The sequence below is a fragment of the Symphalangus syndactylus genome, chromosome 12, assembly GCF_028878055.3.
Source record: "Symphalangus syndactylus isolate Jambi chromosome 12, NHGRI_mSymSyn1-v2.1_pri, whole genome shotgun sequence".
Classification (NCBI taxonomy): domain Eukaryota; kingdom Metazoa; phylum Chordata; class Mammalia; order Primates; family Hylobatidae; genus Symphalangus; species Symphalangus syndactylus.
The window spans coordinates 141,830,809-141,858,595 of NC_072441.2; the positions used below are offsets into that span (position 1 = coordinate 141,830,809).

General features: G+C 50.0%; 2 protein-coding genes and 1 long non-coding RNA gene across 5 annotated transcripts in view; 2 read left to right on the top strand and 1 right to left on the bottom strand.

The window, feature by feature from the left end:
* Window positions 1-12,284, top strand: part of CLSPN (claspin) — a 50,301-nt gene extending 38,017 nt beyond the window's left edge. The window contains exon 25 of the mRNA XM_055254847.2: window positions 12,061-12,284. Within this exon, the coding sequence (XP_055110822.1) occupies window positions 12,061-12,258 (198 nt within the window). The 3' untranslated portion in view covers window positions 12,259-12,284. The remainder of the gene's footprint in view (window positions 1-12,060) is intronic.
* LOC129468903 (uncharacterized) overlaps window positions 1-27,787 on the bottom strand; it is a 90,218-nt gene that overhangs the window by 6,492 nt on the left and 55,939 nt on the right. The gene's annotated exons all lie outside the window — the stretch shown is intronic.
* On the top strand, window positions 13,273-19,139 carry C12H1orf216 (chromosome 12 C1orf216 homolog). 3 transcript variants are annotated; one of them, XM_055254852.2, is made up of 3 exons: window positions 13,273-14,308; window positions 16,343-16,513; window positions 16,688-19,139. In XM_055254852.2, the coding sequence occupies exon 3, from the start codon at window positions 16,693-16,695 to the stop codon at window positions 17,380-17,382; it is 690 nt and encodes a 229-aa protein (XP_055110827.1). In that variant the 5' UTR covers window positions 13,273-14,308; window positions 16,343-16,513; window positions 16,688-16,692; the 3' UTR covers window positions 17,383-19,139. The 3 variants fall into 3 exon arrangements, with proteins under 3 accessions (XP_055110827.1, XP_063484004.1, XP_055110825.1); XM_063627934.1 differs by having other exon boundaries at window positions 16,343-19,139; XM_055254850.2 differs by lacking the exon at window positions 16,343-16,513.

The window sequence follows — 27,787 nt, forward strand, 5'->3', positions numbered from 1 at the left end:
TGGCTCCCAGGAGGACTCAGCTTCACCAGCTTGGAAATTACATATTTGGAGGGATGAGAGCCCATGAGTGTGGGAGATAGGGTAGGCTCAGTGTCAGTGTTTTTGTTTCTTCCTTGTTCCGTATGCTTGAGTAGGGATACATGGTATTAACCTCTTTAAACCGGTCTCTAATTTCATCTCATTAATTCACAGTTGCACAGCCATACTAGGGCCTCCCATAAACCATAAGATTTTATTCACCAAAGCTCTAGAGACAAGGTGCTCAGATCTCTGTGGCATCCCTCATTTTCTCAACTGCTTCTCTACAAACTTCTCCTCACTTTGAGAGTTTCTAATGCTCAGGCTGGAAGACTTTTTAGGGGGTGTTTTCGGTTTTTATCTCCTAGGGTTATGTCTAATCACTCTTGGGGCATCCTGTCCGGGATTTGTGCACCTAAAGATAGAGGAGAGTATTTCTGGGAGGAGTGTTCCCATGATACTATTCGATTATGTCATCCTTGAGGTGGTATTGTATCTTCTACCCTTATATCCTACTCATCGCCTGGCACACAGCTTGGAATGTAGTGGTGCCTACCACAGTTTGAATAAATAACACCTTTCAGAGCCTCTGTTTATAAAATGAGGATACTAAGTCATGGCTGTCTCAGAGTTGCTGGGGGGCTTCAGTTGGAAAATGTATGTCGGTGCATTATGTCAAGTGCCACTCTGTACGCATAAGAAATTGCCAGTAGCTCCCAGAAAAAAGAAATTCACCTCCTTTGAGAATGAAAGAAATTACCAGTATCACAATTATATCATATACTGTAGGCCACTTCTGAAAGGCCCATTGTTTCTCAAATATCTCAAACTTAACATGAAAATGTGATTTTCTCTAAAAACCTGCTCTTCCTCCTGTATTTGCCATTTCAGTAAAAGGTACCTCCATATATCCAGTCATTCAGACTGGAAATCTGAAGAGCATTCTTGACCCCTTCCTTAATCCTGTAATCAGACAATCTCCAAGTTCTGTTATTTCTACTTCCAAATTGCATCTTGAATCAGCTCATTTCTTCCAGCTCTGTGGCCAGCGCCCTGGTCCAAGATTCCAGTTTCTTTCCAGGGTCCTACCGTAGCCTCCTGACCTCCCCACTTCTGTTTTTGCTTCCCTTTCATCCAATCTGCACAGCAGCCAGAGGCGACCTTTATGTAAATATAATTTGGAGGATGACACTCCCCTACTTAAAATCTTTTAATGTCTTCCACTGCACTCAAAGTTCAAACTTCTCATGGCCGCTGCATGACATAGCTCTGCCTCCCAACCTCCTGTCTACTCTTCTTTCTCATGACATGCAGCCTCAGGAGCATCTGAAGTGTCTTCTTTTCCTGGAATGCCCTCCCCTACATCCTTCTTCTTTTTCTGACTAATGCATAATTCTCAAGGCGTTAGCTTAAGCCTAATTTCCTCAGAGAAGCCTTCTCTGACCATTAACACCCCTTTCTTTTTTCTTTTTTTTTTTGAGACGGAGTCTTGCCCTGTCGCCCAGGCTAGAATGCAGTGGTACCATCTCGGCTCACTGCAACTTCCGCCTCCCGGGTTCAGGCGATTCTCCTGCCCAGCCTCCCAAGTAGCTGGGATTAGAGGCGCGCGCCACTACCCCCAGCTAATTTTTGTATTTTTAGTAGAGACGGGGTTTCACTATGTTGGTCAGGCTGGTCTCGAACTCTTGACCTCGTGATCTGCCCGCCTCGGCCTCCCAAAGTGCTGGGATTACGGGCATGAGCCACCGAGTCCAGCCTAACACCCCTTTCTTAATTAGGTTACTTTTGTGTAAGTTTCCTATTCTTTTTTTTTTTTTTTTTTTTTGAGATGGATTCTTGCCCTGTCGCCCCAGCTGGAGTGAGTGCAGTAGCACGATCTCGGCTCACTGCAACCGTTGTCTCCCCCGTTCAAGCAATTCTGCCTCAGCCTCCCAAGTGGCTGGGGTTACAGGCACGCACCACCACACCCGGCTAATTTTCGTATTTTTGATAGAGACAGGGAAGGTGTTAGCTTAAGCCTAAATTCTTCAGAGAAGCCTTCTCTGACCATTGCCACCCCCTTCTTAATTAGGTTACCTCTGTTTAAGTTTCCTATTCTTTTTTTTTTTTTTTTTAATATGTATTCTCGCTCTGTCACCCAGGCTGGAGTGCAGTGACGTGATCTTGGCTCACTGCAACCTCAGCCTCCCGAGCAATCAATTCTCCTGCCTCAGCCTCCCAAGTAGCTGGGGTTACAGGTGCCCACCACCACATCTGGCTAACTTTTGTGTTTTTAGTGCCCAGCTAATTTTTGTATCTTTAGTAGAGATGGGGTTTCGCCATGCTGGCCAGGCTGATCTTGAACTTCTGACCTCAAGTGATCCAGCTACCTCAGGCTCCCAAAGTGCTGGGATTTATAGGCATGAGCCACCTCACCCAGCCTTAAGTTTCCTGTTCTTTTGGGTCTGTCATCATGATGTGTTACCTTAATGTTTGTTGGGGCTTGCTTTCCCTACTAGACTGTAAGTGCTGTGAAAACAGACCATATCTGTTTTGTTGAAAAATGTATGCTTTGAGTAGCACCATGCCTGGCACATAAAATAATTCAATGAATTTTTTGAGCAATGAGTGATGGGAGGCCTGGAAGAGCTAATGGTGAAAAGCATAGAGCTGAATTATATACAGAGGAGCTTTCTAGTGTAGGACAGAATAGAGGTGGAGAGCTTTAGTCCTTGCTCTTTCTGCAGCTTGTAAGCATCATGACTTTGGGTAAGTCAGTCTCTTAACTTTTTTCCTCAACTGGAAAATGGGGCTCATGTGAAATGACTTGGTTTATATGGTTAGGATCAAAGGTACAAATTAATGTGAAGTGAATGTGCATATTTAAGAGGCTGCACTAATGCAGGCTAACCCACTGCCGAGGAATGGGTAGAGCTGAGTGGGAAGGAGAAGCCAAGCCCCAACAAAGCTCCGTAGTCCACCCCTGGTGGCTAGCTATGTGCTGAGACTTGTTATAGCAGTAGAAATGGAGGCCTGCATGTATGCCTGGACTCTCTAGTGAACTGGGGAGATAGACATGGCTTGTGTATGGCTGGTGTCACCTCAGATTTTACCTTTTGAGACCAAGGTGCCTGGTTTCTGTCCCTAGTAGTTTTATCGTCTTGGTCTGTACCATCCATGTCCTTCCCATCCCCTCTTTTTGTCCTCTCTCCTCTCACCTTAAAGGTTTTTCATTTTCAGTTTATTGATTTAGTTCCTCCCTGTGGTGGGATTCATAATGGGAAAAGGGAGTTTGAAGTAGCTACAGCCTAAGGGTGATGGGAGGAAGTTGGGCTGGACACCTGAGTTCCTTCCCTTCATTTTAGAGAGAACCATAGTCCGCAGTATTCTTGATGGCTGGTGGGCTAGATGTAGGGTTGCAGAGGCAGCTCCCAGCTCCAGGCTGGAGAATTATTGCCTAGTCCAAGGGGTAGAAAGTGCTGGGGCAGGGTTGAGAGTGAGCCTGTGGTTTGGGTTTTTCAGCCCTCATGTCTTTTTCTCAGAGGCTGAGGGAAGGAAAAAGGCTGACTGCCCACCCTTCTGTTTGTTTGTCTTGTCTAATTTAACTTACGTTATTTATCAAAAAGACAGGTTATTTGGAAAACCAGATGGACCTAGGCAGAAATCATCTGGGTTTTCCAAACGTGAAAAATTAGGTTCTGGGGGCCCAGGAGGAAAGGCGTGTGTGTGTGTGTGTGTGTGTGTGTGTTTGTGTGTGTGTATGTGTGTGTGTGTATGGTTGAGGGGAGGGTGGGGTTGAGTGAATGTCTCTGTAGTTAGACCCAGAAATTGTTCCATGACTTCCCAGCATACTCCCTCCTTCATTTTCCTTCAAGTTCTTTATGATTAGAATCTAAATGAGAAAATTAAAATCTTCATGTTGGTTGCTGGATGTCTTGATTGACCAAGGATGAGAACCCATCAGGGCTATAGAAGAACAGCAGCTGACAGTTTTCTCTATCTTTCCAGCCCTCAGTCCCTTACACAGAGTGGGCAGGTTAGTGAGAGGTGTAGGGTACTGAGAGTTTTCTGAAGCAGAAGCCTGTGCCTCTTGTCCCTTCAATGCTATTGTCCCAAAACAGTTGCAGCAAATATGGAGGTTAGACATTAGGGAAGAACTTATCATCTCAACCTTCTGATGATCAGATGGCTAAAAGAACACTGAGGATCCAGGGCTGTCTCTCCATTGACTATCCAGGGAAGGAGCTAGCCCAGTTTCCTTTTGGGCAATGGTGGCTTGCTCTGTAGCTACAACCAGGAATTTGTAAAGCTTGTGGTTTTGGGCCAGGCATGGTGGCACATGCCTGTAATCCCAGCACTTTGGGAGGCTGAGGTGGGGGGATTGCTTGAACGCAGGAGTTTGAGACCAGCCTGGGCAAAATGGCGAAACCCCGTCTCTACAAAAAATACAAAAATTAGCTGTGCATGGTGGCATGCAGTTCCAACTACTTGGGAGGCTGAGGTAGGAAAATCACTTGAGCCTGGAGGTTGTGGCTGCAGTGAGCCAAAACTGCAGCATTGCACTCCAGCCTGGGTCACAGAGTGAGACTGTCTCAAAAGAAAAAAAAAAAAAAACAAAAACCTTGTGGTTTTGTTACCTTGGGCAGCAACATTTTTAGGAAGGAATTAAAGCAGGAGGCTACTGAGGCATAGCTTTTGGCTGCCATAGAGGAAATGTTCTGGCTGGAAGCAGAAAGCAAGCCGTCCCGTTCATACACATATATATGCACACACACAGAAGACAGCCAAGACCCTTTCTGGCCTGAGAAATCTTTGGCGGCAGCAATAGCACTTGTCCCATTGTGAATGGCATTTTTTTCAAAGTGTCATTGTACTGTGAAAGCTACTTAATAACTTGATCTCATCTGAATAATCTGAGTTAATACTAGCTTCACAGTTGTGAGGATTAAATAAAAAAAATTTGTAAATTGTCTGCCTCAAGGCCTGGCACACAGGAAATCTCAACAAATGCTCATTGAATGAATGAATCCATGAATCTGAGCATTAAGGACCCCCTCACCATTTCCAGGGATCAGTGCATAACAGCCCTGGTAACTGACTTGTAGACTGTCCCAACTGAGCCTGCAGCTTGAGGCATGATCTAAACCTACTGTCCCTTTGACAAATATTTGATGAGTTATGGTGTGGAGGGTGGACCCTTCCATGAAGGCCTTGTTGGCTCAGCTGTTGGAAGCACTATGCAGACAGCCTTCCGGGGTGGGAATTGCCTCAGAGAGCACCTTGCCCAAGGTCAAGGATAGCCCACATTCAATGGCAACAGGTGTATAAAGGCCCGGCCTTCTTAGCTCATTTTGGGTCAACTCTGAAGAGCCATTCTAGCTTCAAAGCTCTCTGTGGAGTTGGCTGAGGCTGTCACAGGCTTGTCTTGTAGATCAGCTTCTTCCTCTGCCCACTCCTGCTCATTCTCATTCTTCCACAGCTGTTGATCCCAAAGGAGGTTCTTAATAAACATCCGGCACATTAAACAGTCTCAGAGTTGGCTTCCTGGGAAATCCAAGCTATGAATGCACTAGTCCTGGTGGCCAAGCCTTTAGAACAACAAAGAACCGAGACTCCTTTGCAATGGATTTCCAGCGTTGGAGGTGTGGATACTGTCTCTTTATGCCCACCAGAGGGCAGCAGCATCCTAGCCACTTGCCATTCTGAGGCTCCAGGAGTGGTCTTGAAGCCTTTTTCCTGGCTACTTCATGCCCCACACCAGTACTGGGCAGGATCACCTCCCTTAAGGTGTTCACCCTCCTGACTAAAACAACAAAACATTCTTAAACTGTCCAGGCCTTAGTTTTGTTAGTCTCAAGCTCCTGCACCACCAGCACTGAAGGCCAATCAGTCTTCCTACTGTGCCCCTTCCCCTGCTCCCTGGCTGGCAAGCTCCGTGCCTGGGATCCCCCACCTTTCACACTTACCACCCACAATCGATTTGTTTTCTGTGTGACAAGGTAATTACAAGCTTGGGGCCAGTAGGGCCAGGGGCCAGTCTGAGGATGGTCACTTCATTCTGGCTCTCCCTGTTCTGCTAACGGTATTGATTTTCAGTTTTATTTATTATGATGATGTGTGTGTGTGATCTGGCCCTGGTGACATGACATATGGAGGCAAGAGGGCGACAGCAAATTTCCTCTTGTCACAATTTGACTTCTTGAAACCGCGCCCCTCCCCCCAACCACCACCCAGCATTGCTTATCTACAGGTTTTAGCATCTTTGCTTACCTGTCTTCATTATGTCCCCTCACCCCCAAAGATTTCTAAGAGATTCTTCTGGGAATTGGAGGCAGATGGATGTGGCTACAAGAAGGAGGAAAGGGTCTGGGAAGAAAAGCGAGAGCAGCAAGCACACCACCTTTTGTTAGCAGCCATTAACTCATCCAGCAAACATTTACTACATTCCCATCACCTGTCAGTTACTTCTAGGCTAAGCTCCCCAACTCTCTGCTGGGGGCCATCCTGGAGACAGGTTTTGCTATGCACCTTTTTTTTTTTTTGTCTGCATCTGTTTCTATGGCTGTGAAATGGGTGTGAGGAAAACCTGGCCAGGAAGCTTCCAGAGAGAGAGAGATTGAGTTTGGGTGCAACCAACTCAAAGAACGATGCTTGCCTGAACTTAAGGCTACTTAAGGCCTCCCGTAATGTAGTCTACTTCCTTACGAGGAACAGGAAGGGCAAGCTTGAGGCAAAACATTACAAGTGGGAGGGGGCACACTGAACTGCAATGATTGCCATGGGAATCAGTCGAGGCTGAGGGCGATTTGTGGGGCCATGTTTCCCCAGCCTGCCTTCTCTGTGCGTGCCAGGAGAATGAATAAATCATTGTTCAGGGGTGGGATGCAGCTGCCGAGCTCCTCCCCTCGGCACATGCCCCGACTCCAGCTCCTCCATTGAGGGCTGCTGGAGCAGAGCGGTTTATACACCCAGCTCCCCAAATCCTATTGAGGCCTCCCCCTCCGCACGAGCCACCAGCTCCAAGCCCATTCAGGATGGCCCTTTGTGCTGGGGGTTAAGTGGTTACATGTGGGGGGCACCCAGAAAGGAACTGTCAGGCCTTGAAAGGCTGTGCTGATACAGTGCCCTCCTACTGATGAATGGGGTGGGTGGAGGAGAGGTGGGCGGCGGCCGGAGGGTGGGGTGGGGGAGAGGGCATGGGGATTATGGAGCCCACAGAGGCAGCTGCTAGGAAGGGGGTGGAACAGGCCCCGCCTTCTGTCTTTCCTCCTTCACTTCAGCTTCTCTGTCTAGCTCACTCCCTCTGTCGTGGGCACTGGATGATCAAGAGCCTTGGGACCTTGGATTTGGCTTTTCTGGTCTCCTGGTGACCGCTTGAGTGCACTGGAGAGAAAGAGTTTATATTACCTTTCATTCTTCCAGCAGCTCTGAAAAGACCTGTTTCTCCCTTTTCCCTTGGAAGGGGTGGGTGAGAAGGGGAACAGGGTCGGGGACAGGGGGAGGATTCATTTCCTAGGTTCATCTGGTGCAGTGGATTTGCAGCTGTGCCCTGCTGAACTTTAAAAGCTTCTCTGAAGTTCCCTCGGAACCCTTAGGTGGAGGGTTTAGGGGAAGACAGATCTCAAACTGGATATATTGGAAAGATTTTGTTGAGGAAAAGGAAATGACTTCAAGGCTCTAAAAATGCTTTAAAACTTCTAACTCAATGTACCGCCTTGTCATTTTACAGCTGGGAAAACAGCCAAAATGGAAGATAGGGGAATGGGCATATTTTACCTAAGGTAAACACATAGTGATTTCTTGATAGACTAAAGAGGCACTTTACCTTTAAGAAGCAGTAGAGAAATGGATGAACAAAACAAGTAGGTCACCAGCTTCCTAGGCCTTCCTTTCCCAAGATGAACCAATTCTGGGGAATAATGTTCGTTCAAATCTGCTTTAAAGGCTCTTTGGCATGTCAAAGGTCCTCTGGGGTTGTGCCTGGTCTTGGGAGCCCAAGTAACAATGTTCACCACTACGTTATTGAACAATTTTTAAGGCATATTATTTTATTTAGCCCAAAAAGGTTAAAATGATTTGATTTGCCTAAGTTCCCAAAGCCATGTGGGGAAGTTGACAGATGATGTGACCTCAGGAAGAGAGAAGAGAAAGCAGGTTAGCAATGTAGTTTGTAATCCAGGATTGTGCTTTGTTCTGATATGGAAACTCCGAGGGCTTCCTCAGTTATTTCCCTGCTGCCCCCAGGATGGAGTCCAAGCTCCTTGGGATGGTGTCAAGAACTTTCACAACTGGGCCAACTTTATCTTCTAGCCTCACCTTACCTCCATTTCCCACTGAGCTCCAGCCACACTGGCCTACGGGGTGTTTGCTGAACTCACTCTGAAAATGCAGTCTCCTATGCCTTCTCTTGCTTTCTCTTGGTGAGCTCTTATTCATCCCTCAAGGCCTGGCTCAAATATCACCTCTGTGCTAGCTGGGTGTAGTGGCTCATGCCTGTAATCCCAGAATGTTGGGAGGCCAAGGTGGGAGGATCACTTAAGGTCAGGAGTTCGAGACCAGCCTGGGTAACATAGCAAGACTCCCATCTCTTAAAAAAAAAAAAAAATCACCTCTGTGAAGCCTTTCCTTACCCTTTTTTGGGCGTACTACTTTTGCCTCCTGGCTCTGTTGCAGGGCCCATTACCTTGTTATAGCCCATTCTTCTGTCTATTCCTTTTTTTTTTTTTTTTTTTTTTTTTGAGACAGGGTCTGGCTCTGTCACCCAGGCTAGAGTGCAGTGGTGTGATCTTGGCTCACTGCAACATCTGCCTCCCAAGTTCAAGCAGTTCTCGTGCCTCAGCCTCCCAAGTAGCTGGGATTATAGGCGTGTGCCACCATGTCTGGCTAATTTTTGTATTTTTAGTAGAGACGGGGTTTCACCATGTTGATCAGGCTAGTCTCAAACTCCTAGCCTCAAGTGATCTGTCCGCTTCGGCCTCCCAAAGTGCTGGAATTACAGGCATGAGCCAACACACCAGGCCTTCTGTTTCCCTTTCTAAACAAGGAGCTCCCCAAGACCACGACCAGTTCTGATTCTGCTCTGAATTCCCAACACAGTACCTGGCACAAAGTAAGCACTCTAACTGTATGATACATGTAAATGAATGGGTAGGAAGGGACAAGGTCTTTGAAGCTGAAACACCTTGATCTTACCCACCCCTTTCTTCCTGAGAATACTGACATTGAGAAATTATCCACCTATGAATAATCCTTAGGCCTGTCCTATTTCCTGGATGAGAAATTCATATCATCTTCTCTGGTCTCCTTGCCTGACACCCCAGGCCCTGGGACCTGGATCTGGCTACTCACTGCTAGCCTCTCTTGGCTCTGACATCTGTCTGTTCGCCAAGAGGCTTACCCACTGTCCATCACTGGGTCTTGATGGCATGGCCTTTTGCAAAGCCCTGTTCAGGCTGATACTGGCCATCTCTGGAGATTTCTGCGTCCCTGCCACTTAAGTCCCTGGCATATATGTGGGTAGGTGAACCCAGCCACAGATACCCTTTCACTTGGGGGTGAATTATTCTCTGGTGTCCTCACTGGAAAAGCCTCTGGTGAATGAATAACAGGCATCTCTATAGCTGCTTTTTTGTCTTCCTGTGGACATGGACATCCCTGCATTTGGAGCTTTTTTTTCTTCAGGCTTTGAGCTCTGAAAATTATGGAGTGACCAGGACTGCTGTGTGAGCACTGACTGTATTAATTATACAGTGCTAGAGTATTCCATACAACACTGCCCTTGATTAACAAAACAGGCTAGAGGCTGGGTGCGGTGGCTCACGCCTGTAATCCCAACACTTTGGGAGGCCGAGGTGGGCAGATCACTTGAGGCCAGGAATTTGAGACCAGCCTGGGCAACATAGTGAAACCCTGTCTCTATTAGAAATACAAAAATTAGCCAGGTGCAGTGGCACACACCTGTAGTCTCAGCTACTCAGGAGGCTGAGGCATGAGAATTGCTTGATCCTGGGAGGCAGACGTTGCAATGAATGGAGATTACACCACTGTGCTCCAGCCTGGGCAACAGAGTAAGACTCCGTCTCAGGAAAAAAAGAAAAGAAAAGAAAAGAAAGAGAGAGGCTACGATCTGATTTCCTTCAAATGAATTCACTTGACTTAGCAGGTATTGTATTATTTAGGAATAACTAGCTTTAGGCCAGGTGTGGTGGCTCACGCCTGTAATCCCAGCACTTTGGGAGGCCAAGGCAGGCAGATCACCTGACGTCAGGAGTTTGAGACCAGCCTGGCCAACATGGTGAAACTCTGCCTTTACTAAAAATACATTCACCCAGTGGTGGGCACCTGTAATCCTAGCTACTCAGGAGGCTGAGGCAGGAGAATTGCTTGAAACCAGGAGGCAGAGGTTGCAGTGAGCCAAGACTATGCCACTGCACTCTAGCCTGGGTGACAGAGAGAGACTCCATCTCAAAAAAATAAATAAATAAAAGGAATAACTAGCTTTTTAGAACAATGGAATTGATGACTCAGCTATTCCAGGCTGGGGTGCTGCCCTGCAGAGCACGGAATAGGCTTTATTTATTTTATTTTTATTTTTATTTTTTTGAGACAGGGTCTTACTCTATCACCCAGGCTGGAGTGCAGTGGCGCGATCTTGGCTCACTGCAACCTCTGCCTCTTGGGTTCAAGCGATTCTCCTGCTTCAGCCTCCTGAATATCTGGGATTACAGACATGCACCACCATGCCTGGCTAATTTTTGTATTTTTAGTAGAAACGGGGTTTCATTATGTTGGCCAAGCTGGTCTTGAATTCCCAGCCTCAAGTGATCCGCCTGCCTCAGCCTCCCAAAGTGCTGGGATTACAGGTGTGAGCCACCACACCAGGCCCAATATAGGCTTTAAATCAAGGTATATAGCCAGGCGCAGTGGCTCATGCTTGTAATCCCAGCACTTTGGGAGGCTGAGGTGGGCGGATCACGAGGTCAGGAGATCGAGACCACGGTGAAACCCCGTCTCTACTAAAAATACAAAAAATTAGCCGGGCGTGGTGGCGGGCGCCCGTAGTCCCAGCTACTCAGAGAGGCTGAGGCAGGAGAATGGTGTGAACCCGGGAGGCGGAGCTTGCAGTGAGCCGAGATTGCGCCACTGCACTCCAGCCTGGGCGACAGAGCGAGACTCTGTCTCAAAAAAAAAAAAAAAAAAAAAAATCAATGTATATAATGCTTTGTCCTTTGTGGCCAGAATGCATAGGAAGAAGAGGTAGCGGTGGTTGTGGCACCTTATATGATTTACCTAAGGACTAAGAGTTTTCTTCCTGCCTCTGAGATTCTGAGTATTGCAAATCAGAAGGTGATAGCATGGGCCAGGCATGGTGGCTCACACCTGTAATCCCAGCACTTTGGGAGGTCAAGGTGGGCGGATCATTTGAGGTCAGGAATTTGAAATCAGCCTGACCAACATGGTGAAACCCTGTCTCTACTAAAAATACAAAAATTAGCTGGGTGTGGTGGCATGCGCCTGTAACCCCAGCTATTCGGGAGGCTGAGGCAGGAGAATGGCTTGAACCTGGGAGGCGGAGGTTGCAGTGAGCTGAGATCGCACCACTGCACTCCAGCCTGGGTGACAGAGTGAAACTCTGTCTTGGGGAAAAAAAAAAAAAGATGGTGATAACATCATGGGAGGAATGTTTCTAACCAAGAAACACAAAGATGATTCCCTGGGATTTCGGCTCCTGGTAGCACTAGAGGAATAGGAGAAGGGGGTGGTCACAGTGTAGACTGGACTGATCATGGCTATCAAGGAGAAAGGGAATTACTGCTACCTAATAAGAGTTGAGAGGTACGTGAGTGGAACCCAGAGACCCTGGGGTCACCACCTTGTGCCATTGTATTAATCAGCATTCTTTCGATTGTCGGTGAAAGAAATTCCACTCAAGTTAGGCTTGGCAAAATAAGGCATACAAAACTATAAATTTAGATGCAGGAAGCAGGGTCTGCAACATTATCAGAACTTCTGTCTCTCATCTCTGTTTCTTCCCTATCTCATCTTCCTTTAATTTCATTTCAGAAGATCCCAGAGAAGGACTCTGACTGGCTCACCTGGAGTGGAGCTCCTATCCCTGGATTCTTCAGGCTTTCATTTGACCCACATGGTTCAGCTGGGAGAGACAGAGTCCAAAGAGAGGCGGAGAAGGGCTATTCTGGGCAGAACAAACAATTGATGACTTTATGGCTCTGTGATCTGGGCAGAACTGTGCAACCCTAGATCACCAAAGCTGAGAGCCTTTAAGAGTGAGGATTTGGGCCAGGCATGGTGGCTCACGCCTGTAATCCCAGCACTTTGGGAGGCCGAGGTGGGTGGATCATGAGGTCAGGAGATCAAGACCAACCTGACCAACATGGTGAAACCCCATCTATACTAAAAATACAAAAATTAGCTGACTTGATGCGTGCACCTGTAATCCCAGCTACTCAGGAGGCTGAGGCAGGAGAATCGCTTGAACCCGGGAGGTGGAGGTTGCGGTGAGCCGAGATTGCGCCACTGCACTCCAGCCTAGGCGACAGAGCGAGACTCTATCTCAAAAAAAAAAAAAAAAAAAGTGAGGATTTGGGTCACCCCAGGCTGAAGGCCAGGGGAACCTGAAGTGGATAAGGGAAGGGAGAAGACTTAGGCCACAGGATCTGATGTAGAAATGGGGCTGACGTCTCCACCTGTATTTTCTTAGCTGGAGGAGTGTGCAAAGTTTGAATTACTTCTGCTTTCTCCTTCTTATTTCCTTTTCCCTCTTAAAATAGTCATCATAATCATAAAAATTTCTTTTCCGTTTTCCCTGTTTTTGCATTTAGGATTTCTTGGTGTGATTTAATTTGCCAATTAGTCTCTAGGTTGCAGAATGGTGACTTGGAATCAAATTGAAACTGGAAGAGGGCACCTCATATATTAGGGTCAGCAATTACTGAACTCTGTTCTCTTTTATTCCAAACAGGGTCCCCAACTTCACATTTCCCCAGGGTGCAAAAGAGTGAGGGGGATCAAGCTTCAGTAGAGTGGAGCTCTGAGAAGAATCCACTGGAGTTTGGAACCCAGGACCCTTTTTTATCACGTTGTTCTTCCTCACCTGGGCAAAAGCACTGGTGCCCACTGTACAGGCATCGTGGGTGGGCTGTGTCCTGCGGAGAGCTCCCGTCCTGGGTACAGGACATCAGCCCTGAGCCCTGTCCCAGACTTGGATCTTCTTCTTTCTCTCTCTCTCTTTTTTTTTTTTTTTTTTTTTGAGACGGAGTCCCACTCTGTTGCCCAGACTGGAGTGCAGTGGTGCAGTCTTGGCTCACTGCAACCTCCACCTCCCAGGTTCAAGCGATTCTCCTGCCTCAGCCTCCCGAGTAGCTGGGATTACAGGCGCCCGCCACCACGCCCGGCTAATTTTTATATTTTTAGTAGAGATGGGGTTTCACCATGTTGGCCAGGCTGGTCTCGAACTCCTGACCTCAGGTTATCTGCCCGTCTCGGCCTCCCAAAGTGCTGGGGTTACAGGCGTGAGCCACCGCACCCGGCCTCAGTGACTTTAGTCAAGTAAGCACAAAAAGGAATATATAATTCCAAATTGTGATAAATGCTATGAAGAAAAGTAACGTGCTCTGACAAAGGAGGGAACGAATGTGATCTAGGGAGTCAGAGATCTCTCCGAGAAGAGATCTGAAATAGGAGTAAGTTGAGAGGGGGAAGAGAATGCTAGACCACGTGCCAAAGCCGCGTGGTGGAAAGGGGCGTGCGGGAGGGTAGCTGCGGAGAGGGAGGGTAGAGGACGAAGCCAGAGAGGCAGACGGAGGGCAGGACGCGCAGAGCCCCGCGGCTGCCGCCTTAGGGGTTGTCCCGGTGGTGGGGAAGCCACTGAGGAGTTTAAAGCCGGAAGGTGGTGACTAATCAGATTTCACTTGAAAATGGCACGGTGTCTGCAGCGAGGCCAGCTGATGGGAAGGGCCCAGCGAATGCCAATAGGAGAGAGCACCGGACCTGGAAGGCCTGGATCAACGCGGCTCCGCGCGGGAGCGAAGCGGTTCCGGCGCAGGGGACCGGCGCGCGGCTCCGCGGAAAACCGAACCGGCCCACGTGGGACCGGCAGCTCCGCCCAGCTGCGCAGACGCCGCCTGACTCGGCAGTCCTGGTCTGGGGCTGGGCGCGCTGCCCGGGAGCACCGCACCCACGCCTGGACCGCGGAGACGCCCAGGCCGAGGAACCCCCAGCCCAGACACTAGACACCACCGGGGCCGGGCGGAGCCAGAGCCAGACGCGCCGGAGCGGGCGCCTCTAGGCCGTGAGTCCGAGTCTGGGGCCCGAGGCGGGGGGCTTGGGGCCCAGCCGCGGGAAGCTGGGAGTCACAGCGGCCTCCTTCGAGGAGACTAGGGAAGGATGGTCTCTGCCTCCGGGGGTGGTCTCCCACTCCCGCAAGGCCAGGAAAGGAGGCTGCCTCCTGTTTGGGTGGAGACCTAGTCCTGGGGTGTCGGGGTTCCCATTTTGCGATCTCTGAGAACCCTGTGATCCCTAGCGCCACCCCTACCCCATCCCAGCTTCCTTCACGGCCCCATCCAAGTATAGGAAAAATAAAAAATTGGGGCGAGGGGAGATCTCTAGGCACCTTCCCACAAGCCTTGCTTAGAGGGCGATTAGAAAGGAACTGTTCCTACACCCTTCTCCCCAGGACTTCTGCCCATTGCTGGGGGTGGGGAGGGTCCATGCCACCTATGGAGCGCCTTCCAGTGCCGGCTCCACTTACAATATCCTTCCTCTTCATGCTCTTCAATTGTTCTAATCCCAGTGCTGTTTGGTCAGTAGAATCCCTTTGTCAATTCAAACCCTAATTTTGGTTAGGAGCAGGTTATGGAGGAGAGAAGAGTGGTGTGGTATGCCCTCCCTCCAGGGCCTCAGGATGGAGCAAGCTAGGGACAGGGACACAAGATAGTGGCCGTGTTCCAGAGGCATTGGGAGGGAAGGGGGCAGGCTCAGAAAAAAAGCTTGTCACTGGGGAAGGCGGGGCTCCCTGGCTGTGGTACGAAAGGGAACCAAACCCAGCTCTTCCAGAACCCAGCTCTGCCAACCCTGGGGAGTCGAGAGTAGATTCCTGAGCATGGAAATTCACTGCAGTCTCTTCTCCCATTCACTCACTTAGCAAGTACCTGTATGCACAGACGGCCTGGTTCAGGGCTCTATGCTGGCTGACTCTGGGGAATATGATGGAGGATATATATATATACATACAGGAGGTCCAAGCCAGATTACAAACTGCTATTACAAGATCATTACCACAAACCGAAAATGCCAGTTGAATAGACATTCACTGATCGTCCACCATGTATGCCAGGGACAGACGCAAAGTTGGATAAGACAGTGTGTACCCAGGGCAGTGGGGACCCAGAAGAAGGCATAACTAACCGTGCTTGTTTATGTAATATTGATTGGGGCAGTATCAAGACGGCTTCAGAGACATGGGGACATGGAAACATGGGGATATTACAGCTGATTTTGAAGTACAAAAAGGAATTTGCTGGGTGGAGAAGGGAGGAGCTTTGAGGGGAGGAGAGAGGAAGGATATTGTAGGCCAAAGGAATACTGTAAGAACAATGGTGTGTTTTGAGATCTCTGGGCAGTTTGCTATGATGGGAGGGGCAGAGTGGCAAGAGGCAGGTATGGAGGGGTGAGCAGGGGCCAGATCAAACAGGGCGTTGTAGGCCAGGTAGAGGTTTAGCAGGAATTCAAGGAGGGCATTCAGAGTGGTGACAAGTGAAATTTACATTTTTAACTGGAGGCAGAGAGATCAGTGAAAAGGCCGAGACAATAATCCAGGTCAGAAATGGCCTGGAAGAGGAAGAATGGTCAGAATGTGGTTATTAATGAGATGGGAGAAGGAAGGATAGTGAGGAGCCCAGGATGCTCCCAGCCTTCTGGATGGAGGACGGAGCCATCTTGCTGAGGATACTGAAGGAGAGCTTGTTTGCTTATGTAGAATTTTGGCGGGGGGCGGTGGTGGAGGGGGATGATGTCTCACTCTGTCACCCAGGCTGGAGTGCAGTGGCGCAATCTCGGCTCACTGCAACCTCTGCCTCCTGGGTTTAAGTGATTCCCCTGCCTCAGCCTCCCAAATAGCTGGGATTACAGGTGCCTGTCACCACGCCTGGCTAATTTTTGTATTTTTAGTAGAGATGGGGTTTCACCATGTTGGCCAGTCTAGTCTCAAACTCTTGACCTCAGGTGATCTGCCTGCCTCGGCCTCCCAAAGTGCTGGGATTACAGGTATGAGCCACCATGCCTGGACTGGTTATGTAGAATTTGAGGAGCCTATGGTTGTTTGCAGGGTTGCATAGCAGTTAGATCTGGGCTGAAGACAGATCTGAGAGTCACCAGCATATGATGGTCCTTGAAGCTACAGCAGAGAATGAGGTCCTCTGGAGAGAAATGCACAAAATCAGAAGACAGCCTCTGAGGACTGAGGAAAAACCCTCTGCAGGAGACTGAGAATGAACAGGTAGACAGGGAGGACGAAAACCGTGAAGGGAAGTGTTACCAGCGTCAAGAGAAAGGGCTTGACAGGGAGTGGCCAGGCTCTTGCTTGCAGCCTTGTCCCTGCAGCTAAGTTGCCCTGACTTCAGGCACCCCACCCTGTCCTACTGTGACTTGGTCTCCTACTTTCCCTTTACAGACTAGATGTTCGCCATCCAGCCAGGGCTAGCTGAGGGGGGCCAATTCCTGGGGGACCCACCTCCTGGAGTATGTCAGCCTGAGCTCCAACCAGACAGCAACTCCAACTTCATGGCAAGTGCCAAGGATGCTAATGAGAATTGGCATGGGATGCCAGGCAGAGTGGAACCTATCCTGAGGAGGAGCTCCTCGGAGTCACCCTCTGACAACCAAGCCTTCCAGGCCCTTGGATCCCCTGAGGAAGGGGTGCGCAGCCCCCCAGAGGGGGCAGAGATTCCCGGGGCTGAGCCTGAGAAGATGGGTGGTGCTGGCACAGTCTGCTCCCCTCTGGAGGACAACGGCTATGCCAGCAGTTCCCTGAGCATCGACAGCCCTAGCAGCAGTCCTGAGCCTGCCTGTGGGACCCCGAGAGGCCCTGGCCCTCCCGATCCCCGTCTGCCCTCAGTGGCCCAGGCTGTACAGCACTTACAAGCCCAGGAGCGCTACAAAGAGCAGGAGAAGGAAAAGCACCACGTGCACTTGGTGATGTACCGTCGCCTGGCACTGCTCCAATGGATCCGGGGCCTGCAGCATCAGTTGATTGACCAGCAGGCCCGACTGCAGGAGAGCTTCGACACCATCCTAGACAACCGGAAGGAGCTTATTCGCTGTCTCCAGCAGAGGGCAGCACCATCCAGGCCCCAGGACCAGGGCTAAGGGTGTGCCTCTACAAGTGTGCAAGGGTATATGTATATATTTGCAGGCATGTGTGAGGTTGTGCACTAGTAAGTACATAATTTGCTGGCATGATTGCAGGTAGGCATGAGTGTGTATGTGCTAACATGTAGGCTGGTGTGTGTAGGCATGTGTGAATAAGCATGTATAAATGAGCTTAAGTGTGCTGTGTGCACATGTGTACACACAGCTAATTTATCTGCAGACCTATATGTGAGCATGTAAGAGTGAACATATGTGTGTGTGTGTAGTATGTAAGAATGAGGAACTCTGTATGTGCATGTGTAGACAGGTAGCCAGCAGTGTGTGTATATGTGCATGAGTGAGGATGTATATGCAGAAGATGTGTGTGTCTATGAGTGAGTTTGTGCAGGCTTGTGTTAGGTGTATGTGAGGGAGCCTTTGTGTGTGCAGAGGTGCACATGTTTGGCCGCAGGCATGGAAGGTGTAAGGAGCATGTGTGTTTGCAGGCAGACTCATGAGCAGGTGTGTGCAAATATATATCCAGCTGCACTGTGGGGTGTCCACCCACACCTTGTGTTCCTCATGGCCTACCCTAGCCTTTCTTCTCCACTGGGTCCCACTGTTCCCTGGAGACAGAGGGCTAGCATGCTGTCATTTATCTGAGGGTTGTGGCTGACCCATTCTCCTGGGATTTCCCAGGCCACCTCTCCTTTCCCTTTCCCTCACTTAACCCAGACTTGCTCAGCTGAGGCTATTGTCCCTGATGTTGGCTTTGCTTGTAGGAGGTTTAGTGGCTGCTCTGGCCTGCCATGGAATTTTGGCTGCAATTTTGGCAGTGGGTGGAGAACTGGTATCAGGAATGGGAACCGGGAGTAGTGATGAAGATGATGGTGGGGGTGGGGACAGAGGACATAGGGGACTGTCCCTCTTGAACTCTGCCTTTGGGCACATGGGAGATGGGGACAGGAGGGATGATAACAGTGGAACGCTGTGAAGAACAGGAGAATGGGAATTCTAAAATACCAGTTCCCAAACAAACCATCTCTCCATTGGAAAAAGAGCTGTTGCAAACCCTGTTCATTTAAGCTTCTGATGAAAAGCAATGTATGTTTATAAGCTTGCAAGTAACAGACAAGATGTTCCAAGGCTGATGAGGAAAATATCGCTTCCCTGTCTCTGCCTCTACCTTGCTGTGCCTCTCTGGCTTTAGCAGCATTGGATGTTGAATTGGTTTGGTTCATTTCTCTGAAGTCGGACTGTCAGGGGGAGCCAGAGGTTGGCTTTCTGGAATGGGAAGGGGACAGTGACAGCCTAAGCCTCTGGAAATGCTTAGGATGCTGAATTTTAACCCCTTCTTTCACTGCATGGCCCTTCAAACAGGGATTGGCAAGCTCCGTGAGTTACAGAGTGGGTGAGTCTTGGAGAGAACCAACGACTAAGATAGCTTAGCTCTCTGCTTTGTTCCGGGGAGCCAAGAGAATGCAAGATCCTGGTGGGTGAGCAGTGGTATGAAGAGGGGACACTGGTGGGTGAACAGTGGCATGGAAGTCACTGATGCAGCCTCTGGCCCTCAGTCTCCCTATCGGCAAAGTGGGGGGCTCTTCCTGTCTATCTCTAAAGAGTTTCATCCCTGACAGGTGGATGAGTGAAAGATCCAGGGAGTGGGGGTGAGGGGTGGGCTCTGAAGACTTTTTGTCTGTAGCTCTTGCATATTGAGTGTGTAAACCTGGCCTCTGGACCAACCCAAGATGAATAAACTGGGGCAGAGAATTACATTTCTTGAGTATGTGTTTTGCTTCTACCTGTTGTCTGGTGGCCTCTTTTTCATACCATCTGAGCTCCCCTTTTGAGTAGGGTTCTGGACTAGGAGCTAGGGAGGTGATTTTGGGGAAAGACACTGAAGAATTTAGACTGCTGTGCCTGGCGACCCAGTGGGGTGGAGAAGTCTCTCAGGGGCCTCCCAGTGTGACAGGGGAGACGTGACTTCTACCCTGAGAACCCCATATGGGATTGTCCTTGTCCTGTGTCACCTTTGGGCCTAAACGAATTGTGAGGGACACATACCATACACACTCTCACATACTCAACTGTACCCTAGGCAGGGCACGGTGGCTCACACCTGTAATCCCAGCACTTTGGGAGGCTGAGACGGGTGGATCACCTGAGGTCAGGAGTTCAAGACCAGCCTGGCCAACATGGTGAAACCCTGCCTCTACTAAAAAATACAAAAATTAGCCAGATGTGGGGACGGGTGCCTGTAATCCCAGCTACTCAGTAGGCTGAGGCAGGAGAGTCACTTGAACCCGGGAGGCAGAGTTTGCAGTGGGCAGAGATCGTGCCACTGCATTCCAGTCCGGGCAACAAGAGGGAAACTCCATCTCAAAAAACCAAATAAAACAAAAAACTGTACCCTGGTGTCATCACTTCCCTGAAGGGCGCTCTGACTATGACTATGAGTTTGGGTCCTTAGATGGTTTTGACACACATGTAGTTATAATATACAGTCACCCTTTGTTATCTGAGGGGATTGGTTCCAGGATCCCCAGGGATACCAAAATTCACAAACCTGAAATACTGTATTTTATTTTTATTTTATTTGATTATTTTTGGAGACAGCGTCTCGCTGTGTCGCCCAAGCTAGAGCGTAGTGGTGCAGTCATAGCTCACTGTACCCTTGAACTTCTGGGCTCAAGTGATCCTCCGCACCTTAGCCCCTGAGTAGCTGGGACTACAGGCATGCACCACCACACCCGGCTAATTCTTAAGTTTTTTTGTAGTGATGGCTTCTTGCTCTATTGCCCAGGCTGGTCTCAAACTCCTGGCTTCAAGCCATCCTTCCACCTGAGCCTCCCAAAGTGCTGGGATTATAGGTGTGAGCCACTGCGCCTGGCCAACATTTTTATTTTATTTTATTTTTATTATTATTATTTTTTGAGACAGAGTCTCGCTCTGTCGCCCAGGCTGGAGTGCAGTGGCGCAGTCTCGGCTCACTGCAAGCTCCGCCTTCCGGGTTCACACCATTCTCCTGCCTCGGCCTCCCGAGTAGCTGGGACTACAGGTGCCCACCACTGCGCCCAGCTAATTTTTTTGTATTTTTAGTAGAGACGGGGTTTCACCGTGGTCTCAATCTCCTGACCTCGTGATCTGCCTGCCTCAGCCTCCCAAAGTACTGGGATTACAAGCGTGAGCCACCGCGCCTGGCAACATATTTATTTTAAATCTCACAAAGTATACTTCTCACTGAAACAGTTAATAATTCTTGTCATCTCCACACTTGACACTTAAACAGAAATAGTATTGAACCAATTTTAACAAATTCCACTTACTAAGAGATGTTTTGGCAAAGGGCTAAGGCTAAATTTGAATGGAGATTTCTGTCAATGAGACGTCTGTCAAACCTTCAGAGCATAAGAGGGTGAATTTTTATAAGGAGCCTTTTTTTTTTTTTGGAGACAGTCTCACTCTGTTGCCCAGGCTGGTCTCAAACTCCTGACCTCAGGCCCACCTCAGCCTCCCAAAGTGCTGGGATTACAGACATGAGCCATCGTGCCCGGCCAGGAGCCCCTTTTCTGAATGTGTGAGGGCTCTTTTGAGCACAGCCCCTGGTGAAGGACAGAGACCCCGAAGCCAGACACCCTGGATTTGGACCTTGTCCCCATTGTTTTATGTTTCTGTGACCTTGGGCAAGTCAATTAGCTTTTCTGTGCTTTAGTTTCCTCATCTTCAAATTGGGACAATAGTAATAACTACTTTGCAGGGTTGCTGCAAGGATTAAATAAATATGTAATATATAGAAGACTTAGAACTGTACCTGACACATAGTAAATTACGTTAATGACTTATGATTATTATAAATCATACTTTTTTGGTACATACAACTTTTTCATAGAAAAACATTTTTTCTTGTGAAATTTGAATCTAAAAAAAAATTTTTTTTTTTTTTGAGACAGGGTCTGGCTCTGTCGCCCAGGCTGGAGTGTAGTGGTGTGATCCTGGCTCACTGCAACCTCCGCCTCCCGGGATTGAGCAATTCTCGTGCCTCAGCCTCCCATGTAGCTGGGATTACAGGTATGCACCACCACACCAGGCTAATTTTTTTGTATTTTTGGTAAAGACGGGGTTTCAGCATGTTGGCCAGGCTGGTCTCTAATGCCTGGCCTCAAGTGATCCGCCTCAGCCTCCCAACCTGCTGGGATTACAGGCGTGAGCCATCGCGCCTGGCTGAATCTAAAATTTGAATGTCATCTTTAAAGGGGAAGGGGATTTTAAAAAATAAAGCTGCCTAATATTCCTTTCCAGAAAAGAACTCTCTGAGCTGAGAAAAAGAAGAAGGTGAGACCAAGGGAATGTGTGGTAAATTGTAGGTTTACAGGACCCCTGCCAGTCACTGAAGGTCAGAGACTCCCTGGGGGGTGATGGGTTTGGGAAGGAGACTGGCAAGAACAGAGCCACAGCTAGGACGGCAGAGTTTGGGGCAGGAAAACGGAGGCAGGACTCCAGTGGCTGAAGCAACTCAGCCAAGAATTGTGGTTCTCCATCAGGTCCACTGGCCACAAGGCCTAATCATGGGAAGTGCTAAGGTGACCACAGTACCTCCCATGGGCAGACCTGAGCTACACTCTCTAGACTCAGTTTCCTCACCTGTGGCCACTATAAGGGCTGAATGAGGAAATGGACGTGAAGATGCTCTGTATGGATTAAGAAGACTGTGTGCCTCCCCTGCATGAGGCCCTGAGGAGCCTGCTCTTGTCTTTGAGCAGCTGTGGTGTGCACAGGTAGAGGAGACTTGCATCCAAAGGCCTAATGCAGGCTGGGCACAGTGGCTCATGCTTGTAATCCCAACACTTTGGGAGACTGAGGCAGTAGGATGGCTTGAGCCAAGAGTTTGAGACTCCATCCCTACAAAAAGGGAAAAAAAATTAGTCAGTCATGGTGGTACATGCCTGCAGTCCTAGCCATTCAGGAGCCTGAGGCTGGAGGATCACTTCAGCCCAGGAATTTGAAGCTGCAGCGAGCTATGATCCCACCACTGCACTGAAGCCTGGGTGAGAGAGCAAGACCCTGTCTCAACCCCCTCTCCCACAAAAAGACCCCAAAAGCCTAATGCGCAAGACACTCGTAACCTAGGAGAGGGTAATGCAGGACTGGCTGTCTGTCTAGTTTTCAGTCAGGGACTTCTATATGTGGGTGTTGTCTTAAAGTCATTGGGCCAGGCGCGGTGGCTCATGCCTATAATCCCAGCACTTTGCGAGGCCGTGGTGGGTGATCATTTGAGGTCAGGAGTTCAAGACCAGCTTGGCCAACATGGTGAGACCCTGTCTCTATGAAAAATACAAAAATTAGCTGGGCATGGTGGTACATGCCTGTAATCCCAGCTACTCAGGAGGCTGAGGCAGAATTGCTTGAACCTGGGAGGCGGAGGTTGCAGTGAGCCGAGATCGTGCTGCTGCACTCCAGCCTGGGTGACAGAGTGAGATTGTCTCAAAAAAAAAAAAAAAAAAAAAAAGTCACTGGGGTGGGGATTCCTTAGTCCCTGGGACAGTGAGGAGAGTAGGAAAGGTTCATGCACTTGGTAGGAGTTTGGCCAGTCAGCTACCTCCACCCCTTGACCTCTCTCACCAGAATAAAATCCCAAGGAAGTCGAACCTAGGTTTTGGGTGCGACATGAGTCGTCTTGCTTAGGAGACATAGGGATGAGATTGGAGCAGAGACCCAGAGACCAACACGGTCAGGGCACACAGCAGAGGCCTGAGTAGGCTGCAGGTACAGGACGGAAAGCATGGAAGGGATTAGCAGAGAGGCCTATGAGGCTGGGTCCACTGAGAACTTGCTTGCTCTCCAGGGACACCAACTAGGTCAGCCCCATCAAGTATGGTCAGAGTAGATGGGGTTAAAGCCTGAGTGCAGGGAGGCAGAAAATGAACTGGGAACTGGGTAAGAGGGTAAAGCATTAGAAGACTGCAGAAGAAGGCTTCAGAATATCAAAGGCAGGCTCCCCGGTGGGGGATCTGGCTTGTTAGGGCTCTGTATAATGGCTCTCTAAGGAGACTGAATGCCCCCTGGTGGCAGCCTGTGACCTGTCTACCTGCCTCTCTTAGCCTTCAAGCCTCACCGGAAACCCTGTGTAGGTAGGTTTGCTCCTACTCACAGCATGAACAGGTGACAGGAACAGGAGAGAGGCGAGATCTGTAAGGGCCTGGTCAAGGAAGGCTTCCTGGAGGAAGAGGAGCCTGGAGACCCAGTAGAAGTGGAGGCAACAGAGGACAGTGATTTCTAGTGCAGAGTGGATCCAGGTGTCTTGGATCCTCCATTTATTAGTTGTGCCTCACTTTTCTCCACTGTAGAATGGGAACAATGGGAGTACTTCTCTTACAGGGTTACTTGAGAGTTAAATAAGTTAACAGATGTTAAGGGCTTAGACCTGAGCCTGCCTGGCTCACAGAAGTAGTCCACAAGTGTTAATTGTTTTTATCTGACTAGGAGAGGACAAGAAGGCCCTCAGAGGTAGGAGATGCGTGGAGCATCTCCTACCTCTATATCAAAAAGCATTGCTAAAGGGCCTGGAATCCCAGGCCCAGGAGTTTAAAGGATGCAGGTGGTGAGAAGAGGAGCCTGAGATGGGGATGTTCTGGGATCTGAGCCAGACCTCAAATCCACACTGGTATACGTACTCACGCCCACCAGGCACCTGAGACACTCAGGCACCAGCCCCCACACCCGTTCACACACATACACATGCACCATGATTCGTTCACACTCACAAATGCACCCTCCGGGACATAGAGCCACATACATACTCCCTCCTCCTCCCCACCCCTGGCAGAAATGACTGGACCCACCCTGGGGAGGTTTCCGCACCCCAGCCCTGGCACCAGACTGCCAGAAATGCGGCTGCATCTCCACTCCAACCCTGTAAGCTTCTCCAACCGAACCTTATCCTTGCCCAGATCCCCACTCCTCCCAGCCCTACTCCTGCCCCCAACCCGTAGGCTCTAAACCAGTCGATCCCCTAATCGCTCCATTCTCATTTATCACCCATAGATTTGAGAAGAGATTCGTCGGGTGGAGACTGGCGGGAGGGGGAGACGGTGGCTTTGGAGAAAGGGGGGTGCGTGCATCCTGCTAAGGTCTTAGATGTCGCTGCCGGGGGAGGGCTGGGTTCCCCGAGGGCCTCCTCACGGTGAATGAAAGGGGGCTCGGGCTGTGGAATGGGAGCCGTCCGAGGGGCTCGGGCGTGGCGGGGGGCCGCGACCTCGCCCCAGGAGGGGGCTCCAGGCCTCCGCGCCGGGAAAGAGGTAGCGGGCGGGAGCGCGGCGCTCAGCTGGTGCTCGGCGCTCCCCGGGCGGGGCTCGTCCCCGAAAGGCGCAGACAAAGGGGCGGCCTCCCCGGAGCCCCGCGGCGCCTCGAGTGGCGCGGGCTGGGGGCTGCGCACAAAGCAGGGGCGGGCGGGGCCGAGCCCGCCCCACGCGCCGCCCCGCACCGACTGTTGATCCGCACAGTCCCGAGCGCCCTTTACTGCCCCTAATCCCAACAAGCATGAAAACGGCTGGGGCCGGCCCGCCAGCAGGCCCTTTGTCCCCGCGGGTCCGGGGCAGCTGCAGCCCGGGCCCCTCCCCCTTTTGTGTCTCCTCCCCCGCGGCCCCCGCCCCGCCACCTCAGCTGCCCGGAGCACTCGCGCCGCCCAGGGCTTTGGCCTCCGGCGCGAGGGCGCACAAAGCGGGGAGGGGAGGATTAACCCGGGTCTGCAGGGCGGGGTGGGACCACGGAGGAGAGGGCTGCAGGGGGTAGGGGGTTGGGGTGGGAACCTGGTGATGGGACTGGGTTTGTGGGTGTGTTCTTGAGTGGTGCGAGTTAGCACCGGCCCCCAACATTCAGTGACAGCTCTCAGGGTGAGGACCGCTCCCTAGACCTTGATGTCTCCCTGGGCTGTCGTGGGACCGCTTCCCTCCACACTCCTGGGATCTCCTCCACCCTGGGGCCTCAGTTCTCACTCACTCTCGGGGCTCCCAAACCTCCGTCTGCAGCAGGGGCTTTGCCTTCCGCCCAACCTGCAGCACATCCTCCCGCCCACTGGACAGCTCCACCCACGTCACCCGCAAGCACCTCAGGCTTCCCATGTTGGAAGCCGAGCTCGTATTCTCCCCAGCCACAACCTGCTCAGTCTGCTCATCACCTGAAGTGAGGCGAGCCTCAGGCCCTCCCACCTCACTCCGTGCCAGTCAAGGGCTAAGCTCTGTCCCATCTGCCTCCCAGCCCCTCTCCTGTTCATGCCCTCTTGCCTCAGGCCACCGCCAAATCTCATCTGGACAAGTGGAACGGTTCCTGTCTGACCCCCTCCCATCCACGGGACACAGTACTCTAGAGTGGGCTTCTGAAAAGCAAATATGGCCCTATCCCTCCTCCAATTTAAGATCTTTCCAAGGCTCTCCAGGGGCTTAAGTTGCTCAGCTTGGCTTGCAAGGGCTTTGCTGGCTGCTTCCTGCGTCCCTGCTGGCACAGCCTTCCCCAAGGTCTGATGTTTCACAAATCCACAAAGACTTTCCTTAAGAGCCTTCGTGGCGGGGAGCGGTCGTTTACGCCTGTAATTCCAGCACTTTGGGAGGCTGAGGCAGGCAGATCACTTGAGCTCAGGAGTTCGGGACCAGTCTGGCCAACATGGCGAAACCCCGTGTCTACTAAAAATACAAAAATTAGCCGGGCGTGGTGGTGCAGGCCTGTAATCCCAGCTACTTGGGAGGCTGAGGCAGGAGAATCGCTTGAACTCGGGAGATGGTTGTTACAGAGAGCCAGGATTGTGCCACTGCACTCCTGCCTGGGCGACAGAGCGAGACTCTGGCACGTGCACGCACACATAAGAAAGAAGGGGGTAATGAAAGCAAGTATCATCTACTTTACAGAAGCAATGTGAGTATTAAATAAATAATGCTCTCGAAATTGCTTTGTAAATTGCAAAATATTTTACTACCAAATGTGTTGTTTTTTGTTTTTTTTCTTGATTTTTTTTCACTCTAGGAGCAAATATTTTTATTTCAATAATTGACCATTTGTTCTCTAAACAGTGTTTGTGCTCTTTTGTGCTTTTGTTTGTTTGTTTGTTTTAAGACAGGGTTTCAGGCCGGGCGTAGTGGCTCACGCCTGTAATTCTAGCACTTTGGGAGGCCAAGGTGGGCAGATCACCTGAGCTCAGGAGTTCGAGACCAGCCTGGCCAACATGGTGAAACCCCATCTCTACTAAAAATACAAAAATTGCCAGGCGTGGTGGCACGCGCCTGTAATCCCAGCTACTCAGGAGGCTGAGGCAGGAGAATCGCTTGAACCTGGGAGGTGGAGGTTGCAGTGAGCCGAGATTGTGCCATTGCACTCCAGCCTGGGTGACAGAGTAAGACTCCTTCTCAAAAAAAAAAAAGAGGGTCTCACTGTTGCCCAGGCTGGAGTGCAGTGCAGTGGTGCAATCATGGCTCACTGCAACCTTGAACTCCTGGGCTCAGGTGATCCTTCTGCCTCAGCCTCCTGGGTCCTGGGTAGATGGGACTACAGGCAGGTGCCACACACCCAGCTAATTTTTTTTTTTTTTTTTTTGTAGAGATGAGAGTCTTGTTTTGTTGCCTAGGCTGGTCTTGAACTCCTGGCCTCAAGGGATCCTACTACCTTGGCCTCCCAAAGTGCTGGGATTACAGGAGTGAGTCACTGCACCTGGCCCTGTTGTGCTCTTTTGAAACTAATTTTGATGGAGGCCACTGAAATGGTAATCTTTATTATTGTGATTATTAATAATTTAAAAGAAAGTAAAAGTTGCTTATGTTAACAAAATTGGCAGTATTTTCCACAGGAAGTCCTGCCTCTAGATTCCCTCTTTTATCTCCCAAAAGCCATTGTGAGCATTCCTAGAATGCTCTAGGACAGGATGGGAGGAAGATGTGATGGGAATGGGAACTGAGAATGGAGAAGCGGATGGGAATGAAGTGGAGACAGGGGCAGCTAAGGGATACGGGATAAGACAAAAATTGACAACATGTGTCAGGGCCTTCCTGTTTCACCCTCGCAAACTTCCCATGAGGTGGTTTCTCCATTGTCCTATTTTACAGGTGAGTAAACTGAAGTTGCTGTAGGTGAGTTCCATTTCTGAGAGGACAGACACACTACTGTTTCCACACTCCCCCAGAATAGCTAACAGCTGCTACCTATTCTGCTTCCTGTGCCTGGGGTGTGTAAAATCCTCATACAGCTTTCCAGGACTCACAAACCACCCTAGCCTGAATTTATTCCTACCCCCATACTCAACCAGATAGAAGCAGATCCTTCTGAATAGACTTCCTTGATGCTCCCACTCCCTGCATGCCTTAGGTACAATCACTGTGTTGATCTCCATAATGAAAGTTATTTTATTATTTTATTTATTAATTTATTTATTAATTTATTTTTT

Coding starts and splice junctions, on each gene's coding strand:
- C12H1orf216 (XM_063627934.1), top strand. CDS start 16,693: ATGTTCGCCATCCAGCCAGGGCTAGCTGAGGGGGGCCAATTCCTGGGG.